The sequence below is a fragment of the Neocloeon triangulifer genome, unplaced genomic scaffold (assembly GCF_031216515.1).
Source record: "Neocloeon triangulifer isolate White Clay Creek 2 clone unplaced genomic scaffold, ASM3121651v1 ptg000014l, whole genome shotgun sequence".
Taxonomy (NCBI): Eukaryota; Metazoa; Arthropoda; class Insecta; order Ephemeroptera; family Baetidae; genus Neocloeon; species Neocloeon triangulifer.
In genome coordinates, this window is record NW_026775556.1 from 10,631,221 (window position 1) to 10,650,909 (window position 19,689).

Here is a 19,689-nt window from a genome sequence, read left to right on the forward strand (position 1 = left end):
TCTTGAAGAAGGCAAAAGTGTCCGTGTCATGCTATTAAATTGCTGTGGAGGAGCATTCCCAAAGTTAAATAATACAAAGTATCAGGTAGGTATGTCGTAAGTGTGTTGGCTGCCGCTGAAAGGCGCCTCTCGTGAAATTCGCCGCGAGAGTCTAGTGGCATTCACGAGACGAGAAGATATTTTTAATTGATAGGTGCGAAGGCAAAAGTCGAGTTATTTTTTCTCTCACTATGCGCCATCGCGTCAAGACTATTGTGCGACTATATTGGAACTAAATAAACGCGGAGAGAGAGTGTCTAATAAAAGACCACAGTAATCTGTATCATCATGGTTATTTTTTACTTGCAAGCGTTTCTTTTTATGTAATTTTTGTAAATCAATTTTTCAACGCAAATGAAAAACAATTAAATGTTAATCACTTTCTGTAGCCACAAACAGTCAATTTTTTATATTTAAAACCAAAACGTTTTGTGATCATATTCTATGCATGTCATAAATAATATATATCTAACTTAGTTAGAAGAGTGCAGGTCTATATCAACGTGTACGTTCGCTGGAATCGCTAATGCATCTCTCCTCGTATACCGTCTGCTGTCGCCACCAAACGTTGCCAGTAGAAAGGACTGAAGCACCTCTCGTCTGTGTGAGTACAAATTTTTTCTTTTAGTACAGGATTTTGTTTGCAATGATTATTTTAGTTTCAAAAATACAAATGTTTTAAAAATTAAAAGCTTATTTTTATTAGATAAAATTAAATTTTTTAGATCTGCTTCCTCTAAAAAATGGAATAGCTAAATTTAGGAACGACAAAAGCATGCTCTTTCATATTTAGGTTTATTAAATTTTTCAAAACTAAAGTTAGTGTGGTGGTCTTTTTAGTCCATGATCGCTAAAAAAAATGGATTGAGTAAATTGAGGAACGACAAAAGCATTATCGTATCGTCTATATAATAATGTATAATACATCATTATGATTTTTACAGTTTCGTTGATGACTAGGATTTAAAATTTCAACCCAATGAAATATAGCTAAAATGAAATATAATAATATAATATAATATATGTATAATAATTGCTAAATAACATTAATATAGGCCTCACACTCGACGGTGCTGTACCACAGGTTGCATACACTCCATTGGTAATTTAAGGCTTATCTCCCTGTTTCGCAGAATTTTGGTGAAAAGAGTTACGTAATTAGTCTTATCGCGTATGCATCGTGCACGGCAAATATGTTCAGGTAGTATAAATTTGAAATAAAATCAAAATGCCTTTCCCGTTGCAGATGTTGAGCATAAATCACTCTGTGCTCCCGTGCGTTTGCTCTGAAAACATGTAATAATTCCATTTTTGACACTTCGTGTTGTATTAATTTAATGACCAACGGAGTGGCCAGCGGAAAAAATGGACAGCAGCAAACAGAGAAAAGCATTAAAAGTCTGCCGCGCACAAACACAAACAACACGCGGAAAATAAAACGCAGAGCCACGTGCGCGTTTTGCTTTTTGACGCCACCGCGGGGTGCGAGAGAATTAATTATCCTTTTAAATGCCTCAAGTGCACGCACATTGGTAATTTAACACCGTCGAGGTGCAATTTGGAGCATTATTTTCATTTCCCTCTGGTTTTGCTTTGATCAGTGCTGCTAAATTACTAATATGGCGCGCGTGTTTTTGATCTCGTGCATAATTTATCCAATCTGCCGCCGAATGCGAGAAACTTTGGAGATATTTTCGATCATTTCCTCGGAGGGCGAGACTTAAGCCGGTCGCAAAGTCTGATGAGAGAGAGAGGGCGGGGGGTATTAAAAGTTGCCGAGAGGAAACGTTATGCACTTGGCTATTGCTGTTGAAAACACGCTGATTACACTTTAATCTTCTTCGGGCCGAGTTTCTGACGCCCGACACTCTCGTTCCAAACACACTTTTGCACCGGCTAATGCCGCTTCGACCGGGTTCTTAGCGCTCTCTAAGTGTGCGAATTCTAACCCTTTGCGCAACCCTTCAGCACATGTGTGCCTGAGCACTGTTTTGTAACTGAATCTCGCTTATAGCTAAGAATTGATTTCCATTAGTACAAATTTGCTCTTGTTCTTTAACATCTGTGCATGCACCTTCAAAACTTGTATTATCTGTTGGTAATTTTTTATTGTTGTTATATGATATAATTTTTAATTTAATCTGTATTGTTCTCCCTAGTATACACTAAAATTAATTAATTGTACAATAATCCTCATTTTTAATTAGAGTGGCACTTGCACTCTGATAAAAACATTAATAAATTCAATGTATGATGAAAAAAAGCAGTTTAAAAATTAATTGATATAATAAGTGGAAAACATTAATAAAATTCTCTATAATCTCTATAAAAACTTGATTTTAATTAACTTTTTACTAATAAAAACTATAAAATACTTCGTGCTTTGTCCCTTCTTTCTGTTTTAAATCTCTGAGGAAGCGACGACTGATTCTTCTGAAAAAGGGAGTTCCAATTAAATTATCATAATTAAATGAGCACAGCGTAGGCAGTTGTCACTAAGGCGCTCAAAAATTTCACAGGCTGCCCCAGTAATTCTCTGAGCGTTCGCCACCCCTGCTCTCTGTTTGAAATGTCAGAGTAGCTGAAACTTCCAGCAGGCGCATAATTATTATTAAAACAATTTCTCGCTGCGGATGGAGGCTGTCCCCCGAAGGTTATGCAAAAGCTCATGTCTTGATGGCTGCATATATGTGTGTGTTCGGGATGAGCGAGTGTGTTTGTGTTTGTTCACCAGTTATATCTGCACAAACAACCAAGTGAACACACTCATGTGCATGATTATATCATCAGCAGGCGAGAGGGCCGCTGCGAGTTGAGCAGCAAAGTTTGTGTGAATGTGAAACAGGAAGCACAGGTGCTGCTTTTGCGGATCTCAAAATGTTTTGGATGCTTTAGCTGCTGCAAAATGTAGCAGCTAATTGTCAAAATTTTGTAAGTATGGTATAGATTTACTTTGTTAAGTCGAAAAGTACTGAGAAAGAACAGTTTATTAATATTTCCTAGCGCCTGTAAATTATGCAATGTCATTTAATTGTCCTGTGGAAAAAATTAAATTTCAAACTTGACAGCATTATACACGTTAAAAGTTGGATTCTTAGTGTAGTTCACGAATTTAATTATTCCAACTAACCGGTATATTTTTTTTTTCAAATTTTATTGTTCTGGCGCATAATATAAATTTTTTTGTAAAATTTAAATCTCTTAAATTTTGATGTGTGTAAAACCCAGTCAGAAGGCCATGGCATGGCTATGGCATGGCCATGGCGTGGCCATGGCGTAGCTATGGCGTGGTCGATCGCGGCCGCCCGAGGTCGATCGCGGCCGCCCGAGGTCGATCGCGGCCGCCCGAGGCTATTCCGTGGCCATGGCATGGCTATGGCGTGGCCATGGCATGGCTATGTCGTGGCAATGGCATGGCTATGACGAGGTCGATATCGGCCGCCCGAGGTCGATCGCGGCCGCCCGAGGTCGATCGCGGCCGCCCGAGGTCGATCGCGGCCGCCCGAGGTCGATCGCGGCCGCCCGAGGTCGATCGCGGCCGCCCGAGGTCGATCGCGGCCGCCCGAGGTCGATCGCGGCCGCCCGAGGTCGATCGCGGCCGCCCGAGGTCGATCGCGGCCGCCCGAGGTCGATCGCGGCCGCCCGAGGTCGATCGCGGCCGCCCGAGGCTATTCCGTGGCCATTGCATGGCTATGGCGTGGCCATGGCATGGCTATGTCGTGGCCATGGCATGGCTATGACGAGGTCGATATCGGCCGCCCGAGGTCGATCGCGGCCGCCCGAGGTCGATCGCGGCCGCCCGAGGTCGATCGCGGCCGCCCGAGGTCGATCGCGGCCGCCCGAGGTCGATCGCGGCCGCCCGAGGTCGATCGCGGCCGCCCGAGGCTATTCCGTGGCCATTGCATGGCTATGGCGTGGCCATGGCATGGCTATGTCGTGGCCATGGCATGGCTATGACGAGGTCGATATCGGCCGCCCGAGGTCGATCGCGGCCGCCCGAGGTCGATCGCGGCCGCCCGAGGTCGATCGCGGCCGCCCGAGGTCGATCGCGGCCGCCCGAGGTCGATCGCGGCCGCCCGAGGTCGATCGCGGCCGCCCGAGGTCGATCGCGGCCGCCCGAGGTCGATCGCGGCCGCCCGAGGCTATTCCGTGGCCATGGCATGGCTATGGCGTGGCCATGGCATGGCTATGTCGTGGCCATGGCATGGCTATGACGAGGTCGATATCGGCCGCCCGAGGTCGATCGCGGCCGCCCGAGGTCGATCGCGGCCGCCCGAGGTCGATCGCGGCCGCCCGAGGTCGATCGCGGCCGCCCGAGGTCGATCGCGGCCGCCCGAGGCTATTCCGTGGCCATGGCATGGCTATGGCGTGGCCGAGCATACAAATTTTATTTCAAAGTTTATCAAACTTTATTTTAATTTAATATCGTTCTGCCTCTAGGCAAAATCAAATCATCAATTGTTTTATTAAATTATGAAGTAACAGACAACACATCACTTGTCAACGTTTTCTTGTTCAAAAAGGTCAAAGATTTTAATAAACGTGCTAAAAATTATAATTGAGCACGAACATACTTCATATTGCCTAATTTGAAGAAGCGAAATTAAACTTATTTTGGTGATTTGAAGTTTCATGAATATTAATAGATCACGTACCGGCCCACTCGCCCACACCAAATGTTTGCCGTGCTGTTATTCACTCACTCTCTCTTGATGGCTTTGGTCGGCGACGGTGTGGTGTGGGCCCCGACCATACTTTGTTGTATTTTCACAAACACACACATGTTGACTTTCGTTTTTGCGGGCGCCGAATCAATATTGATTATGCGGCCAATATAATACGACTGCCTGAGAGTCGGGAACTATTTTGCCCTGCATGATGAATGATGATGGTGGCGGGAAAGCGGCCCCCGCGAACCTCCGCCGAGACGAATGAAAATAAGTTAAGCGTGGCGTAATTGTTATAAATGGCGCCGCCAAAGCCACTGCCGCACCGTTCACTCTGCAAAACATGTCAATCATTTGCATAAATTCGCGCAGGAGTTGGTTTGCACCGTGAAAAGGATTGTTGTTTCGGTGCCACATTTTTGTCTGTAAAACTTATTGCCAGAATTTTCATATCACTTTGAAATGGTATTTTCTATTAATTATCAATAAAATATAATTTAAATTGTATTGAAGTTTCCGAATGGTTTGACATTTAGTTTCACTGAATATTATTTTTATTTTATATCAGTTTTGTTTGAGACTGTGAAGTTTATCGTTCAAAATCAATATTTAAACCTCATTAAACCAGAAACACTAATTATGAGTAGTAAACCGATTAACAAGTTCTGCGAACCAAAATAATATTTGCAATCCATCAATAATTTTTGCTAAATTTAATTTAAAAGCAATTTCTGCCATAATCAAGGTGTATAACAAAATTATTTGCAAACCTTCCAAAACGGTTGTAAAATGTGTAGACTGAAAATGCTTATTTAAAATTTTTAAGCTTTACATTTAACATATTCATGTGGCACTAAAAAGGATGCGTAAAAAATCATTTTTAGGGTACTAATGTTTAAAGCTTTCTGTGCAATAGTTTTTTTTTTCAAATTTTTTGAAGCAATATCTTATTGCTATGCACCTTGCACGACATCTGTGTTGCTCCGGTTGCATAACATCGAGGAGAATCTCCTTTGAAGCCGAGTCAAAGAAACGCAAGAGGGAACACATTGCAGCACATTGCCCTTTTTCTAGTTGCTGCATTTTGTTGAGCAATTACAGTGCAGAAAAATATAAAATTCCTTTAAACTGTAAATTTAATTCTAGTTATCGAAGCAGCAGCGCAATAGAGTGATAATTGGGTGTTGGATATAGAGCTCAATTTACATCTGTTGACACAAGATCCACCTTTCGCTCGAGGTTTTGTGCGTTTATCAAAGCGTGGTAGAAGAAGCGTTCTTGGCTTCACAATGTGTGGGGCCGCAGATTCGCAAATTTAATTAAATTGCACGCACCTCTTCTGCATGCGAGAATGTGAGCGAGCAAGAATGAGTTGAGTGAGAGAGAAGCGCCGGCTAAGTACACACAAGAATAAATTTGATTCGAGCCGGGGTGCGCACGAATTCCTTCTTTGCTCCTTTTAAACGACGACGTTTGCTTTTTGCACACACATGGCTCACGAGCCGGAGAGAGTTAGTGCCATTTACCTTTTAGGAGGTAAAGAGTGTGCCTCAGAATCGGATAGTTTTTTTCTTTAACTTGCAAAGAGGACGATTTTAATTTTGATCATATGCTACAGTAAAAATAAAAATACTAATTCTCGCTGATTCACTATGTAAAACAAAATTCTGATACATATTTGCGTAAAATATAATGAAACCATCGAAAAATAAAAAATAAATTGCAAAATTTTAATTCCATAAGAGCTAAATCAGCTATTTCTGGATTAATGTTCTGAAAGTTTAAGGAGATGAATATTTTAAACTTATATTAAATTACTTACTTAAGTCGGGTCAAAATTTTTCTACATAAAAAAAAAAACACAAAAATAATTTCATGATTAGTATTATGTGTTATCATGTTTATCTTTTAATAAAATTTCATGTATGCATATACCAACACTTAGCAAACTTGTGAATAGCACATATTGCAATAATCAAGAATTATCATATCCTCTAAGGGCGGTATGAAAGTTTACTGTTTATTTAAACTACTAAAAACAATGTACAACGTCCTTCATTGTGCTATATTTATAAATATCTTTTTTTTTTAATTTTTGTGAAATAAACTTGTTTTTAATGAAAACTTATATTTCCGCAATATAAAATAAAAAAAATAGCATTAGCATTAAAAAAATCATATTACAAAAATTAAATTAATTATTTTAGATAATACTCAATGACACAAATAAGTGATTTAATTTAATAAATAAAAATAAAAATATGTTTTTAAGCAGAAATATACTATTTTTTTAGTTGTTGTACAACATTATTAAGAGTATTCAAGGTTCCCTGATAATCTGTAGAGGAAGACGTCAGTTACAGCAAGTCAGGCAGGCGTCAGACTCAACATCTTGCCTTGACTTTCACTCTTGCATTTGTTTTTTTATTCCCGGTCGCACTCAAACATTTAGTGACCAGCGTATGGTACTATGCGATATTGGATATTTTAGTGTCAACAATAAAAGTAGCCTGAACTGCAATTTTATTGTGTTCGGCGCCTTTGAATGCAAGACAGGCAGCGGGTGGAAGAGACTTACGGATCTTGGACAACCCTCAGGGGGGCAGCCTTCAACACACCTTGCGATCTGGTGTCGCGTGCGGACTCGACGAATAATTGATTTAAGACTCACGTGCTGCTCGATGGCTCTAAAATTGGCTAACACGTTGACGTGATGCGTGTCCCCAAAGGAAGACCTGGCGAAAGTCGCTTTACTTCTCTTACAGCTGATGCGGGCGACGATCGCTCGCGCTCATTTTTTTATTTCGATGGATGGCTGGCGAATGAACGAACGAGCTCGCGCTCGCTTCGGTGACTTTTATTTTGATCGCTTTTATGAGCGGGCTTTATTTTTATGCTGTTTCTCCTAATGACGAGACGGAAGTTTTTATTGGCTCCTCTGATTAATTAGGCATGAGTCTGTCTGCACGAAATGAGCAATTCTTTGCAGCAATAATAGCAAATGTTTTTCCTCAGACGTTGTAATAAAAATACGCGCAGACTTCATTCAATCCTGCTCAAGGACGATGCAAACAAAGACATTATGTAAATTTCGAAAGAGCTGCTTAACAGTCTCATTTTTCCTTTGATGAATTTCGAAAGCAAATTTAATTACGCAGGTTAATGATATAGCTGAAAATTTTTGCATGCTGGTTTTTTTTACTTCTCTTTTTTTTGCATAAAAACAAAATTTTCTGTGCATTTTGCTTTTTGATTAGCATGATGAAAATTTTAGAGAAGCAATTAAAATTCTCAATAATACTTAGTTTGAATTTCATAAATATTCCAATATTTTTCGTAAAAGTTAATTACCATTTAAATATATGCAATTTAAAGTATCTTGATTCTAACATTTTTTTTATCGATCAGTCATTGAGAATCAATTTTAATGTGAATATGCAAATGCAAACTAGAACCACTAAATTTTAATTTTGTATTGCGTACTTGTATTTTTTTTTCAAAATGAAACTTGTTGTGTAATAAAATAAATGGAATTTCTTATTCTAGTGAATTAAAAAATCTAAATATTATAAGATTAAAATTAAAACAAATTATGCCGCGGATGAAATGAACCAACTTTTGCGAGAAAAAAAAAGGTGAAGAACATTTTCCGTTTAAAAAGTCTGACAAATTTATTATTTGGAAGGGAGTCTAATTCAGGATGCGAAAATAAAGTGGCATATACTCCGAATTTCTTGGTGGAAAGCATTAAATTTAAGATCCTTAAGAAAATGCGGCAGCGAGGCGGCAAAAACCAGGGCCGGCCTTTCCGTGAGTTGCTCTTAATGTTTTGTGACAACCGTGCATATAAATCGGAATTAGCTGGTGCTCGGCGTTTTAATGCGTCGCGTCACATTCAAAGTCAAGGAACGCGTTTTGGTTTCACTTTACGGGCCCCAGTTGCCGCGGCTTGAGAGCTCTTTATCAGCAGAATGCGCTGCTCGGTCCTCTTCAAGGCACCCTCCGCGGGCAAATCTCATTTAAAACGCACACTCGTCACACGACGACAACAACAACATAAGCGGGTCCTTGGAATGAAGAGTGAAAAACTCGCGCAAATCCGGCCCTGGATTAAATGCAGCGCACTAGGGTAAAGCCGTAAAAGAAGAGACTTGTCAGGCTTTTGTCCGTGGTTCTCTTCAAATTGAAAATCTTATTTGCATTACATTCGTTTGTATAAAACAAACAAGATAGTGTATTTTTCTCACTTCATCGTTACAATATATTTAAATGGTTTGAAATATTTTTCTATATAGCTTTAAAACGAATAAAAAAATAAAAAAAAAAAAAAAAAAAATTGAAAGAAAGTTGAAAGTTTTGATAATGAGTATCATTATGGAAATAAAATCATATTCCTTCGATCAAATGAGGACAAATTCTAAATAACATTTTCCAATTATTATTTATTAATTTCTTTAAAAAAAAACTTGGATATTTTAGTATAATCAAATAGTTTTTTTTATAATCAAAGTGCTCTAAATAGAAAATAGCTTGTTTTTGTGAATTACTCACTGGTTTATGGCAAGTTGGTTTCTATAAGAAGATAGAGCGTTTTGCTGCGGTAGTAAAATTAATTGCTGTTTGCTTTATTGCAGCCTCATTCGAGGAATTCGCTGCAATAAATTTCCATCCCAGAGCTTAGGGCATTTTTGTTGAATTTGATTCATGAGCTTATTTTTAATTTAAATTTTGTGGCTATTGCGATTTACGATCAATTAAATCGATGTAGATTATATAAAACTTCCTTTTGGGAATTCCCAATACATCGTTAATGTGGAATTTAATTGGATTTTTGTGTAAAGATTAGCATAAAAAATTATCAGGATCTTTAAGTGTGAAAATTTTGACGTCAATAGTGGTGTCTGTTGGCAAGCTCACGTCATTAAGGCGTTTCTCGGCAGCCAACATTCGCGGGTCCGTGGTTTCTCGCACTCACTTAATTGCCACGGAGATGAGACAGAACGCAATCTGATGGCAAGCATTCCAGCAACACGAGCGAAAAATTTCGGCAAGCAACGAGGACAATGCCTCTCTTAATAGTAAGTTAATTTCGGGTTGGGACCTTCACGCTAACTACTTCGTCTCCCTTTGTCAAGAAGTGCGGATTCTGCGTACGACCGGGCTGAGCTGATTCACTTAATTGTTTGAGCCGCGCTTTTCAGGTTTTTGCGACACGCCGCGTTTTCCTGAAGCCACGGTAAATTAGCGTGCGACGCCGACGGCCTTGATCACGGCGAGCTCTGTGGAATCCCCACCGCCTGCTGTAGCCGACACAGGTGCGATTGTTTCACCTGAGAAAGGCGACGCACCGCTCATTCAGGTTATTCCAGCTCTGCCTCTCAATCGATACGCATCGCTCTAACTACTGGTAAGTTTAATTTTTGTTTACATAAGTTAAACATAAAATAATATATTTATACTTTAATTTATTATAAATTATAATTTATTCAAATAAGTTTCAAAAAACAATATTTATTTATAAAATTTATTTTATTTTTTCATTTAAATTTATTAATATATCTATCTCTAGAGTTTTTTTGTGCTGATTTAACTTTTAAATTGATTTTTATTTAAATAATATGATGTTTTTATGTATATAAATTCTGTTAAAATTGCTTATTAGTGCATAATATATAATTGAAATTAATTTAATTACATCTCTTTTGACTTGTTCTTGTTGTATGGCTATGTCACATTTTAATAGGGTTTAATGGTAACAGTTAGTCAGTTACAGTGTTGCTGAAATAATTATTAAATTAGGGTTATTGAAAAAAATGATGGTCAAATGCAGGTGAAGAAATAAATCTATATCTGGAAAAATATGAAAATAATTAAAAAATCTCTGCAATTCCTATTTTTATTATTTCTTCTTGACACAACAAATATTAATTCTGGAAATATTGTAGACTTCATGATTATTCTGATGATTCTCTCATGCGAAAACACTTTTTATCAATTCAACCTTAAGGCCACACTGATTTATTTTGCAATGCAGATGCGATTTATTCAGTCATCTCGCCAACTAACTGCACAATAGCAATGTAAACACCCGTGATCTCCGCCAAGCAATATACGAACCATTCGTGCATCCATAATGAATGCTGGTGCATTCTATTTTTTATACCGGCGGATTCTTCTAGCGGAAAAACCATCGGCAATGACGCAAAGCGCCATAACATCAGGAAGCATCTACCCATTAATTATTCTATTCTTGTGCATTTCAATTCTCTCCTTGCTCTTATTTGATGTTGGCGGTTGGGAAAAAATAATTGCGCGCTTCATAGGGATGTGAGGTGGAGGGAATGTCGTTTAGAGGACAGTGAAAAAGATCGAGGTAGAAAAACTGTTCGTCGTGGAAATTTCCGCATTTCCCGTTGGATCCCTTCCAACCAGGAAATCTTAGATTAAATTACATTTTATTTACATGAAAAACATTAAGAATCAATTCATTGTCAGTAGCAAATCTAGCCTGATTAAATAAGTTACTAGCACAATCTGTTTAGGAAAATAATTTTTTTATTTTTAATCTTTTCTTGATATTTTAAATTGAACAATTTTTTTCTTTTGATGTTTAAAAAGCATGCATGTTTTATCACTGCCCCTGAGAGTGCATTACAAACTCATGTGCACCAAAGAGCGAACCATCGGGTTAATATCGTCGTGTCGCGAAATTTACTGCAAATTGCTGTGAAAAATGAAAAGCACCGCGGTGTTGTGTTGATCGATAAATCTTCTAACTTGGCCTCTTTTTCTTGAATTTGTTGCAGAACAAAAATGGCTCTGAGCAAAGTGTCGCTGGCTCTGCTGATGGTGGCAGTTTTGTGCGCCTTGGCGCTCGCCAGGCCCCAGGACGAGGTAATTTTAATTGTTTTCCCCCATCTCGTGTATCTTCCAACTCGGAACCCTCGGCGAAACTCAATTTTTTGCTAATTTGTTTTAGGAAGAGGGTGGTGGCGCACCAGCCGCTGGAAAGTCGACTCTTTTTGAAGACATTTTCAATGTAATTTAACTTTTTTTAAAGTTAAAACTTTCTTTTTTCCTTTAAATTATGACTTTTTATGTAATATCAACATTCTAGATAATTAAAATTTGATAATTCTAGATCCCGATTTCGGTGTTGCAAGCCGTCCAGCGCCTTCTGACCAACAATGCCAAGGCCCAGGCTCCCGCTCCACCTCCGGAGGAATAATTTGACTTACGAAATTTGTGAATGACGCCACGCTCCAAAAAACCTCCTAATGCATTTTCATGCCTATATAATAGTTTTATATGTAATATAATGATTTGATAGAAGCGCAATTTTTAATTGTGAGGTAAAAACGCACACAACGCCTCAAGGTTGCACTTTTTTTGGTACTTTCTCACTGCGACCAGCAAAGCATGACAAGAAAGCAGAACTGCAAAAATCGACCATGGCTCGCTTTTTGCTCTCTCTGCTTATAACATCGAAATCCAATGTATACTCTGAGATAGTTGGTAAATAAATTATATGATTTCCGTGTATCCATGGAGAACTAGTTGTGTTGTGATTTGAAAGTGCACACCGATGACCAATCCATTTAATATTTTGTGTCTCGCTGCTGGCGTGTGACGGGAATCCTGAGCGGGGAGCTCTTGCACAACTCACGTGCCGTGCAACGAGACGGCACTAGGAAGTGATTAGAAGCATGATAGCATTATGAAACATTGCATTAAGTTATTCATTTGCCGAGGGGGATTATTAGGCTCTTACTCAGTGCAGTAATTGTTGGGTAATTAGTCGCTGTGTTTTGCACTTCCAGAGCCTTCTATTTAGAGGGCCTTGAGAATTAAAATTTATTTTCATTGGTCACATAATATTAAATGATATCAAATGAGCAAGGATTCTCAACACCAAGCAATAATTAATTTAATTGAAACCCAATCTTACATAAAAAATGAATTCAGTGAAAAAACTGGAAGTCAATTTTAAGCAAGCAATTTATTATTATTATATATTTTTTTTTGTAAAATGTAAAAAAAAAAATATTTGTAAGAAATTTTTCATCATAAAATTGTTCTTAAATATTGATACTTCAATCGTTTACAATTTTTTTCCCTCTTTTGATATTATATAATATGTATATGAATCGTTTTTCTTCTCTAGAGCAATTTATGTACTTTTATTTATTTTTTTATTTAAAAAGTTCAATTTACTGATTTACTCTTTTATAACTAACAAATCAGTCCCTTATATTCCAGACAGGTCTGAACACTCTATAAGTTACTAACTGCAAGCTCTTGAGCAATGAACAATGGTCATATTATATCACAATTAGTTCAATTGTATAACAAAGCTGAGCGCACTTGATATACAATAATTCAAAAGAGCTTTATAATGCTACGGGTGCTATTGTAAGTTGAAATTAATGCACATCATGCATAGAATTTAAAATGCCACCAAGAGAAAGTGAAATGTACATGGACAAGCACAATCAAAGCTTTAAAAAATTTCGCAAGTGCATTTAAATATGTCTGCAACATAAAAAAAAAATGATCAATCAAATATTTTGAAAGACAAATATGAAATATAAGAAAAATATAGTGCATAATATTATCAGCAATTTTTTTATTTTGCAGCCTCACCTAAATCTCTGTGGGCAATTACAAAAATAATTGCACCACAAAACAGTCCAAGGCCACCTCTGATTGTGAGAAAAGAAATTTACGCGAAACGCAATATATAGATGTAATTTTAAATTAAGGCACACGAAACCCGGAGAAAAAGTGTGTCCAAATTGCATTTCTTGTAACTCACTTTGGCCACAACGTTTTTTTCCTTTTCCCGTTTGGTGGGCATTACGCCGGTCGTTGGCAGTTTTTGCGAGCGCCAGGCCGTTTAAAATCTGATTGTGAGCACCTGAGTCGGTTATCAAGCGGCAGTCTGCTCCGAACAACGCCTTAGGGTGAAGTTTAAATATTTTCCGGGCCACGTGGTCGCACTCCTGCGAGTACGCCACGCTTCTTGGAACGGGTGTATTATTGCTCCACGGGAAAAAAGCGGAGGCCGTATAGTTGGGCCGGAATGGGTGACCAGGGAGACGTCAGCCCAGATGAAATTGCCCTTTGCTGCAGGAGCCGCGTCGGGCGCAGACCAGCAGACGGCCGAGTGCGTACGTGCAATTGGGAAGGTCGATTGTGTTCGCAAAATGTGCATCGTTTCAATTGATTTTGTCTGATTGCTTCCTTTGATACTCTCTCGTTATAAATCCTTTTATTTTCAACAAGAGAAGATTTTTAAAATTAAAAACAAATGGTTACCTCTCTGGTTGATAAGATTTACGCTTCGTAGGTTATCCTACAGTTCATATTTCGCTAACCTATAATTTACCTGTATAGGGAGTGCCAATTATTTGACAGGTATCAATAATTAGTTTAAACGTGGGAGAAAAATATTTGTTTTGATAAATATCATTTATAATTTTTGTTACTAGGAAAGGATATTTGTTTGTTGTTTGATGCTCTTGAAAATTTGCTTGCAGCGTCATATCATTAAGGGTTTGCAGATGATTAACTTTTTTTTAAAGAAATTTTTATTGTCAAATGAGATAATTTAATTTTAAAGAAGATAAAATGAACTTTTTAGTGTAATTGTAAAATTTGCTCCTAAAATTTATCTTGCCATTCTAAAAAACAATTATTTGCCAGAAAAAGTTTTGAAAAAATTGATAATTATTTTAAACTGCTAAATTATATATTGTAAAATTAAATCAACACTAACATATAATGCAAATTTACTAAATCAATGCATACAAAAATAAATGTGTTGGCCTGAAATTGATCCTGCATCATTTAATATAATTTATTCTTTTTTACTGTTGAATATTTAATTAAATAAATTATTGTTTTATATTATTTATTTATAATTGAAACTATTAAAATCACATTACTCCATAGGTTGGTGATTTTAATAAGTAATTTTTTTTTTGTATTCAAAAAGGGAATGTGAAAAATTTTTTGAAGCCTGAGGATCATTTAGGTCAGTTGCTTTGTTAAATATCGATATTTTGATATTTATAATGGAAATCTAAATGATTACTCTGAATAAAGTTTAAAATTTTTAATTAGAAATCTAAGTTGTCCATAAACCAAATTCTGTTTCTTCTTTTTTTGCGACAAAGAGGAAACAGGTCAGACGTTGTTTATTTTACTGGCGCACTGATATGAAGTTAAACCAGATTCCGCAGGCAAAATGTTTTTGCCAACGAGTTCGGCGCACATCCATGTTTCCTCTGCACAGAGTGAATTGCTCATGCCACGAGCATACAAAGGAGCAGCTTATGCTACTTTTTCCCTTCCACGCTCCATCTCATCTTTTGTGAGAAGAGAAAAATCTGATTACACGCCGAGCACGATATATATTTATCCGGGTGAAAATAGGCTGAGGGGCCGCGTCGCGCGAGTCTCAAGACGTTCTTTATTTTGGCGCGCAGAGTGTCAAAAATTGTAATGAAAACACACGCCGCGCTCTCTCTGCTTGTGCATAATTTATATTCATAGACACGAAGACTTTTATCCACTTGCCGAGTTGCGCGGAAGGTGAGCTATGCTCGTAAAATTCCTCATCGCAGACGCTCTCGCCAGTGCGTCAATTTTTAATTTTCAGCCGAATTAGTGAAAACACGGTGGGGGAGAAAGTGCATTTTGTCTCGGTGGGCGCGGCGTGACTGAATTATTAAGTTTTAATACGAAAAATGCAGTGGAGCTGCAAGAAAGGGGAATTTAATGACTGTAATTCTAGCCCTTTAAATGACAAAGGGTGCGTCTTATTAAGAAGTAATTTTCATTCGACGTCTTTTGAGCGTACTTTATTGAGCGCCAGAGCAAACGAACATGCTCTTGTTAATTTTTACTGTTATTTGAAAGGAAAACAAAAAAGTTTTTAAGAGCAAGCGCATGGAAAAATCTTTGAACCTTTAAGTTTTAACTGCATTTATGATGTTTTGTTTCCAATCAAATCTCAATATTAAAAAAACTTTCATAAAATTTTGAAAATAAAAGCAAAAAATTTACGCTACTTAAAAAAAAAAAATACAAATTAATGGCACTGATAAGTTTTTTTTATGGCAAATTTTCTTAATCTTTTTAATTATTTCAGTTTATTAGGTGTTGATTTCAATATGTATTCATTAAGTTTATAAAATTCTCCATGAAATTTAATTCTCAAGAATATCACGATTTTTTACATATATTTTTAAAGTACAATTTCAATTGCAGGCAGCAAAATTTACCCTCTTCGAAATTTTTACATACACTAGATAGAGGTAAATAATAAATGATACGGTCAAGTGCATGCAGTACCTACCCTTCGTGTCTCTCTTTGGAGAAAGGCAACGAGTACGTACCGGTAAAAATTTCAGGGGCAATTGGCACGCAAGTGCCGTGGCTGCCTCCCCATCCAGACGCACAAAAATAAAATTGCAGCCAGGGCGAAAAGCCATTCATTCCGACGCGCCCACCCTCGTCCATCTAAAGCTCTCTCATATCGCACACTCGGACTACTTATATGATTGGTCATAACTGCACTTCATGTTCTGATAATAAATTTGCCGCGGGTCCCTTTCCGGCAATAATGATTCCAGAGAGTCCTTCTCTCTTCTTTGAATGTGCTCGAGAGCATTATACAGTTTTTTCGGTCGGCCTGAAATATGGCCTATGGACGGACCGTCATAAATATCAATTTATTGCGATCCAATATTGCCGGAGAGAGACACAAAAAATTCAATAAAATTTTCGCATAAATATTAAGCAGACTCCTCTCTTTTCTCCTTCGTTCTTTTTCCCGTGGTCAAAGAGGAAAAGCTCATCATCGTGCCTACTTTCAAGCAAGCTCGTTAAAAATTCTCTTTTCCTTTCTTTACCACTCAAGTGAACCACATAAGTGTACAAAATTCATTTACTATTGATCAGGTTTCAACCATCCTGATTGTGATAAAAAAGAAAGATTTTTAGTTTGTGTAAAATTCACATATAAAATTAAAAATTGCTAATTAATTTAAAATTAAACGCAAAATTGCATACGTTTATTACTGTACGAAAATAAAAATATATTAACCACAAGTTTTACATGATATGGCAAAATATAATAAATCATTTATCAACTGAAAACTTGTAAAGCGCGGTGTGTTTATAAATTTGCCCAGGCAGAAGAACCGAGTCTGGAAAGTTTTCCTGCAAAGAGAGTTCTCGGCTGTCTCAAACACCATCTGATATTTTATTTAATAATTTATTCTTACTGTGTTTACGGCGTTTGGATAATTCTGCGTCTCTAAGCAAAATCCTCCATGCTTCTTATAAAAGCAGCCTCCCTTTCCTGGCAGCGAGTTGTCCTCGGGTATGAAATTAGCGGTGTAAAACTGAACGCCCGGCTGGTCTGTAAATACCTCCATAACCCTTCCGCTCTTTGAATGTGCTGCCCTATTACCAGAATAAAAATTTAAAATAAAAATGTCGTAAAAATATATTATATTTTAAAGAGAACCTTCCAACGAAGAAAAGATTATTCTTTGCTTTAGTCTGGATGACGCAAAAATTGTTGTCGTAACCGTTTTCAGGCGTTAGAGGAAACACGTCCTTAATGACTTTCGGAGACTGCAAGTCAAAAGCCGTGCCCTTGACGGCAGCTATTTCGCCTGAAATTTATTATGAGTGCTTCTTTCATTTTAGGTTTCACTCAATGTCACTGACCTGTTGGAATTGTTTCTACGGCCGGCGTGTAATAATCAGCATTCAATTTTATCTCGTGGTTGTAAAATTCACTTGCACCTTGGTCCTTATTTTCGTACAAAAAAATTTAATTGCACCACCAGCAAAAAATGAAACTTACGTGCCCGGCTAAATTGAAGTACGCGTGATTGGTGAGGTTGACAGGAGTAGGTTTTGTGCATGTAGCGGTCATCTCGAGCGAGAGTTCGTTGTCCTCGTTGAGCGAGTATGTTGCGTTCACCAGCAAATCGCCGGGATAACCTTCTTCGCCGTCTTTGCTCACGTACGAAAAAGTTACTTTTGGGCCATCAACATTAGCCGACCAGATTTTCTGTTTGCCGAGAATCGTGCAAAAAATTAATAATTTGGCCCTTAAATATAGAAATCCGTTACTTTGTCAAATCCTTTGAGGCCACCGTGCAGGTGGTTCTGGCCGCGATTCGCGGTCACTTTGTACGTTTGACCTTTGATGGAAAACTCCGCATTTTTAATCCTGTTGGCCACTCGACCCACCACGGCTCCGAAATATGGGTTTCCACTTAGAGTGTAGCCTTTTTTGGAGAAGCGGTTTTATATAAATTTTTAATAAAAGTGTGCAAAATATTTCATACCTTTCATATCATCAAATCCGAGGTTGATATCGGCGATGGTTCCGTTTTTGTCGGGAATATTGATTGTGGTGATGGTGGCTCCATAGTTAATGATTTGCACGGACACATTTTTACTATTTTTCAGCGTAAATCTTCTCACCGGCACTGATGTTTTCGTCTCCTCATCGAGAAACGTGCCAAATGAATCCTCGACAATGGGCATTTCCGCGAGTTTTAGCTCTTTTTACAGCCGGCAGCACTACTACTTCTTCTTGCTCCTCGTTTTTCGTTACGAGTGGGCTGAACTTAAGCGGCTGAAACTCTTCTTCGGACTGATAACAGCTGAGAGTGCCAGAAGGCGCGGCACTCCACACTTATATATTATGTACCATTTAATTTCAAGGGCATTCAATGAGAGATAATTTAAGGCGCCGCGCTCATATATTCGATAGAGACGTTGGCCGACCGCATCACGCACAAATACACTGAGAGAGCAAACAACCAAGATGAACTCTGCAAACAATCATCATAATGCACCAGGTTTATAAGCTTGGCCGCATTCTATAAAGTATATCATGTTTATAAGCACATATTAATTTTTTCTGGTGGGAAATGAGGAATGAAGATCTAAGCTTCATATTCATAAAGAAGCAGTTCAATAACGATATATGCATATGAATAATATATGCATTTAGAAATTATTTATTTACACAATTATAGCCACAGAGTTATTTCTATACCGCGGTTTATTTGTCTGCTTCATTATAATATTATTTTAATTTGTTAAGTACGGTCAATATTGAAATATATTATCGAACAGACGGACCTCAGTGTGAAGATTACTATAATCTGCTATAAGCTTTTCAAAGGTTTATGCCACTGATTTATTTCATATTTTTAATATATTAAATTTAAAAAAAATTAATTATTTAATAATCATATTATTTGAAAAAAATAAATTTTTTATAAAATAAAATTTAAAATGTTATCACCTCTACATTTTAAAATTATAATTATAATAATTCCCTTTTTTAATGCAATTATTATTATATTTAATATCTTTTTTGCTTTACCTTTTAATTTATTTTTTATTTTTAATATTATATTTTTTCACTTCTCATTTTTGGTTTGGAAAAATACAATACAGGGTAGAGGATTTCTTTTCATTATATTTTTTATTTGAGAATATTGTTTTTAGGTTAAATAGCATTAATTTGTTGAATCAAAACATCTCGATCAATGATCAATCAATTTTTGTTTGAAACTTTGAGTGCAGCTGCAGCGTGAAGAGCTTTAACAGCAGAATTATACAAACAGGTCTGAACGTGATCTTATTATGGCCCATGTGCAAGTTGCAATTTCATATAGAGGCATCTCATCTCCCTATAGTTTCTTCTTAAAACTTTCAAAGTTTACCGGAGTTGCAGTGACGCGCCTTAGGAAAGTAGAGCATTCTGGGTAACAAAATGCATTGTGGTCCTGAAGCCATTGAGCGGCTCCTGTTTACGCAGATGTTTGCGTTCCCAGCGCCGCCTCGGAGAAGCAAGACTCGGCAAATAATGTTCCGTGTGGCTAGAGCGATCATTTGTGATAATGTGTTTCCTCGGTGGGTTTTCGCAGCAAAATTTATT

General features: G+C 37.6%; 1 protein-coding gene across 1 annotated transcript; it reads right to left on the reverse strand.

The window, feature by feature from the left end:
* Positions 1 to 16,757: 16,757 nt before the first annotated feature.
* Positions 16,758 to 18,405, reverse strand: LOC132200311 (galactose mutarotase). The gene is made up of 7 exons (XM_059625694.1): positions 18,080 to 18,405; positions 17,862 to 18,019; positions 17,590 to 17,799; positions 17,451 to 17,535; positions 17,245 to 17,395; positions 17,000 to 17,180; positions 16,758 to 16,934 (listed from the first exon to the last, which is right to left on the reverse strand). The coding sequence occupies exons 1-7, from the start codon at positions 18,279 to 18,281 to the stop codon at positions 16,854 to 16,856; spliced, it is 1,068 nt and encodes a 355-aa protein (XP_059481677.1). The 5' UTR covers positions 18,282 to 18,405; the 3' UTR covers positions 16,758 to 16,853.
* Positions 18,406 to 19,689: the final 1,284 nt, after the last annotated feature.

Coding starts and splice junctions, on each gene's coding strand:
- LOC132200311 (XM_059625694.1), bottom strand. CDS start 18,281: ATGCCCATTGTCGAGGATTCATTTGGCACGTTTCTCGATGAGGAGACG. Junction 17,536..17,589: donor ACTTCAATTTAGCCGGGCAC/GTAAGTTTCATT, acceptor TACGAAAATAAG/GACCAAGGTGCAAGTGAATT. Junction 17,396..17,450: donor CGTAGAAACAATTCCAACAG/GTCAGTGACATT, acceptor AATAAATTTCAG/GCGAAATAGCTGCCGTCAAG.